The sequence below is a fragment of the Eptatretus burgeri genome, chromosome 4, assembly GCF_056783735.1.
Source record: "Eptatretus burgeri isolate ZD-2024b chromosome 4, Ebu_testis_v1, whole genome shotgun sequence".
Classification (NCBI taxonomy): Eukaryota; Metazoa; Chordata; class Myxini; order Myxiniformes; family Myxinidae; genus Eptatretus; species Eptatretus burgeri.
The window spans coordinates 91,191,792-91,196,791 of NC_140964.1; the positions used below are offsets into that span (position 1 = coordinate 91,191,792).

General features: G+C 48.0%; 1 protein-coding gene across 3 annotated transcripts in view; it reads left to right on the forward strand.

Moving 5' to 3' along the window:
- RPAIN (RPA interacting protein) overlaps nucleotides 1-5,000 on the forward strand; it is a 54,909-nt gene that overhangs the window by 17,951 nt on the left and 31,958 nt on the right. Inside the window, exons 4-5 of one of the 3 annotated variants that reach the window (XM_085879300.1) lie at nucleotides 3,889-4,107; nucleotides 4,199-4,666. The exons of the other annotated variants lie outside the window; for them this stretch is intronic. Of the exons in view, the coding sequence (XP_085735426.1) occupies nucleotides 3,889-4,107; nucleotides 4,199-4,338 (359 nt within the window). The 3' untranslated portion in view covers nucleotides 4,339-4,666. Of the gene's footprint in view, nucleotides 1-3,888; nucleotides 4,108-4,198; nucleotides 4,667-5,000 lie in introns of those variants that run through there. 3 annotated transcript variants of the gene reach the window in all.

Sequence of the window (5,000 nt, forward strand, 5' to 3'; positions counted from 1 at the left end):
CAAGCATGGACAGGTTGGAATGTCAACAAGCAATTTATTAATAAGAAAGTAATAAATAAAAAAACTTTTTATTTCTGTGAGGTATAAATAAATAAATTTCAAATCGATCAAAAGGATGGCAAGCAAATAAATAATTCATCAGACCAGATCAATCAAAGTGATAGGAAAAGAGACAAAGAGCAAATGCTTATCGGGAATTGACTTACTTAACAATTAACCACAGACAAGGGCACCCAGCAGAACATTCGGGGGGAAGAAGAATCGTCTCGCTCACCATAGAGAAGTCGTCCATCTAACAAAAACGTCCCGAAATGTGTGAGCATGCCTTGTCCGTTGCCAGCACCCAGCCTTGCCGTGCAACCACTCGCCAACAGCCTTGAACAACAGTCGACGTCACCCCCAAGAAACAGGTACACCAAAGGCGACCGTCTGACTGGAACCGACAAAGCAGCCGTCTGACTGGAACGATGAAGCGACCGTCTGGCACGATGAAGCAGCCATCTGACTGGCATAGAGCGCGCAACCATTTGACTGGAACTGATGAAGCAACCAACCGTTTGCCAAGCTTCTGTGTTATTTAATTTAAGAGCAAAGAACGAATCGATGTTGCAAACTGACATCACTGGTTCTTCCCTTGTTTAATAATTGCCATGCAATTTTAACCCAGGATGTGCAGCAAATTCATGCTTGTTGGTTATGAGCATACATTACATGACTGGTGATCACAGATTATTTTTTTCAACATTAAACGGTCATTGTTTTTTTGTTTGATTGGTGTTCAACGCCATACTCAAGGGTATTTCACTTATATGACTATGGATTCTCCATTTCTTACTCCGAACGACTTAATATTGTTGCGAATTTGCGCCCGCCGGCGTGCGGACGGCCGCGTCACTCAAATCGCGACCGCGTCGCCCACCGGACAGACAATTCAGTCGTGACCCTCTCAGAACAACGCCGGGAGCTAGTCACGGGTGGGGGTTTAACCCCACCACGACCGTGCCAATTGCCCACCCGCGCAGCATAGGGTTGCTCGCCAAATTCGATCTACCTAAGTACCTGCGCGGATGGTCGACTGGGCGATCATACCACGCCACAGGCCAACTCCGGACACGAACCGCTTAAGCGGTCCGTTCCATGCTACAGTGATAACCGAGCGGTGTTATCGTCGGCCTCGACGGTTCCGATTAATTACCGGGCGTATTAAGCCCACTACGAACCCTTTACGTGAAGCAGGATGGAGGGTCAATAAAGAAAAGACGAAGCAAAACGGGAAAACAGTTCACACAAAGCACATTTATTACGCGATACACGGAAAGCACATATATACAGCCATACACAATCAAAAATGCACATATAGCAATTAAAACAAAAGCAACGACGACGCAGAGTTACTACCGACTACGGGCACACGCGGCAACACTGATACAGTTCTACTTTACAGACTGCGCCAACGCACATTTACTCAAAAGCAAAGGAAAGAAGCCACCCTCATAGACAAGGGGGCAGACGAGCCTGTAGGCCAATATGCGCGCGTGACCTGAAGGAGCGGCCAGGCCCGCGAGACCGGGGGCGGGGGGGGCTACCCGCGTCCTCGTGACGCGTTGGCGGACGAGCCGCAGATGTGGCCGCGTGGCTGTGCCCCGACTCCGTGCTCCTTGGCGGGTTTCGTTGGCACGACGTTTGGAGTGGGGTGGGAACGGGCACCCTTGTTGCACTAGCTCAGAGCGGGGGAAAGGGGGAATTGTTGATGCCCTGGGGGAGCGAGAATGGCTGGCTGGCTTGGGTCCCGCGACGAGCGATCCCACACCGCGACCTCGTCGCCGACCGCTGTCCTTCTCGCCTCGGACCCGAGCTCCTTGCCTCTTCCCGCAACTCTTCTCAGCCGACTCCAGAACCCAACTCGATGACACACCAATGACTTCGCCACCCGACTTGACTCTCTGCCACACCGATGACTCGACTCACTCTTTCTGCCCTGATTCGCCTTGCGCTCGCCGTTTTATAGGCTGACAGGAGCAGCTAATATACAAATATCCGGATCAGGATGACCTCGGGGGCAGAGCCACGCTCGCCAATTGGTCGGAGGAAAGGGGGCGTGAATCTCCCCTGATCCTAGAATTTGCATATATCGATTTCCTACAGACGCGCCTGAAGGCAGGGCCAAGCCGCTCCGTGCTTGCTAATTGGACGGAGCAAAAGTGGGCGTGTTGCGTTCCCGATCCGAATTTTCCTCGGAAAGGCCGCTATTTGCGCTCGCGGCTCGGTGCGTATCGCTGAACGGGCTCAAGACAGCCCGACGCTCAGTGTTCACAGGTGGTGCGGGAATGTCCGTAGAAGGAGAGAGGTGAAGGTGGTGGAGGGTTTTCGGTGGTGGTTTGATGGTTATGGTGCCGTTTGGGAATGGCGGTGATGCGATGATGTGAGATTGAGTTGTGAAGGTAAAGGTCGTGGCTGTTGGCGTTGTTGTTGTTGTCTGAGGGTTGGAGCATGGTTGCAGTTGGTGATGATGGCTGGCGTGGTGGTTGTTGTGTTATGGCGGTTGAGATGTGGTTGGTTCAAAATAAAGGTAAAACAGAAAAACGGCTATCTCAATGCGTCGCAGCCCGAATGAATCGCATAAATTCCCTCTATACAACGGGTTTGGGGCTAACTACACATGTACTTAAGAGATATCTCACCTACGGGTCCTGAATGGTGGTTTGCGAATTTCCACAGCTGTAACAATATGATGGAAAACCAAGGATAAACCACCCCCGCGATAGCCCAAGTCACCTCATGTGACTCCCTCATATACCGAAGCAGGTTGATTGGGCGGTGGGTACATCGAATGAGGATGGGTACTCAGACGCGCTAACCATTAAGCCACGGCGTGGATCCCATAAAAGTCACAATCAAGGTCTGACCAGGCTTGAACCACGATATGCACCAACTACGGAGCCCATGATATAACCAAATAGGCCATTGTAGTGCTCAGAGTTTATGCTGTGATAGTTTTACAACCTTTTACAACTTTGTTTCTCAACTCTGAATGTTATGATGGAACAGTTAACATGAATGACGTAGAAAGCCAATCTTGTCTGAGTGAAAACTTTAATTTTAATACTTTGCAGAACACAAAACCTGTGATCAAAAATAATAGATCCATGATATAACCAAATAAGCTATTGTAGTGCTCAGAGTTTATGCTGTGGAAGTTTTACAACCTTTCATTTTTTAGTTTCTCAACTGAATATTATGGTGGAACAGTTAACATGAATGAAAGGGAGATAACCAGGAGTAAAGTACTGACAACTCTGGGTTTCTACTTGTTCAGCTTTGACAACACTTGTTTTTTCATTGCACGGCTAAACTTTATACCATATAAATTATGTGACACCCCTGATTATTTGTTAAAGTAATATTGTGAGAGGAAACCTTATGTTGCCAACTATTGGCAAGTGCAATAACTCTGAAATTTATAAAAAGTAACATCTCTGGTTTTCCCCTTGTGGTCTTCATATATATATATATACATATATATATATATATATATATATATATATATATATATATATATATATATGTATATATGTATATATGTATATATGTATATGTATATATATGTATTTGTGTGTATATATATATATATATATATATATATATATATATATATATATATATATATATATATATATATATATATATATATATATATTTGTGGAAATGGGCCCTTCGTGGGTTGTTAAATATTGGATTTGCTCAGATCCCACCTAAAATGCATGTTTGGCCAGGTTGTTTGGTAATCAGACATTAAATGTGTGTCGGAAGGTGTAGCAGGTGGTCCATTGTTCATACAGTGGTGGTGTACCGAGAGGCGCCTTCTTTTTCCTTCCCCCTCTTAATCAGCCCCCACCCAGCACCCTGACAGAGCCAGTCAGCAACCCATTGGCGGAGAGCTGCTGCAGGCTCGACGATGGACCAATCGCGTGTCCCCGGAGGTGGTCCAAAAAGCCCGCCCCGAAAGGCAAGAGGGACTGCTTTTCCGGTCTGCCATCGGCTTTATGAGGAGTCACTTGACCAGATGTTCCTCCTTGGCCATGGATCCAGCATACAGGTCGTCCCCAGGTTCGTCCTGGGTCCAACCACAAAGCCTCTGACTGTCCTTACTCCCTGCACGGCTCGACCATGTCTTTTCATCCCATCGACCCACCTGCAGAGTCCAACACCCAGATTTGGCCGAATCTGGTGTGCAGGCTAGGCCTGGATTTGCATACTGGACCCTGTGAAGAACCAGCTGGAACACACCATAGATCTTTCGCTCTTGTGCCGTCGACCTTACAGGGGCTGCGTGCGTGAGCGGTGCCGATAGGAGTACGTCGCCGCCATCTTACCACGCTTCGTGCTCGGTCTGGGCGCTCGAATCCGGCGACATCGGCTTGTCACGAGCCGCATTCGTGCCTTCGACACCTTTCCTCTCGTCCATGAGGCACCACCAAGTATTCCGTGTCTTGTATGCATGTTGCCCAGGCCTAAGGCTTATTTTGCTACGGCCCCCTGCGAAACCCTTATCCGTAGCTCCTGAGATAAGGACGGGTTATAGATTAATTATAACGTTGTCGTGAATGCTTTGCTTATGTCGTGTTCCCTGATGTTTCCCCAATAAATCTGGCTGATTCATTCGAAATTTGCCGCCCTGAATTTATTCATGTCGCGCTGAAGAACAATCGCTCGATTTGTATTTAAAACCAAACTGGCTACGGACTGCGGCAGACTTCGCTCGGTCTCTGATCAAACCCAGTCTGTAGCCGGGGTGTATATCCCCAACTAGCAAAGCACAGGGGTACTTTGGCATCGTGATCTGAGGCGCGTGACCCGAGACCTGTGCCGAACTAGCCGGCGATATAACCCCTGAGACGGCAGTGCTGTTAAGCGCTGCCGAATCAACAATAAACCAATGTCACCCGCAGGGTGACCCGTATCTTGCCAAAAGGTGACCATGTGTGACTTCTTTAATGTCA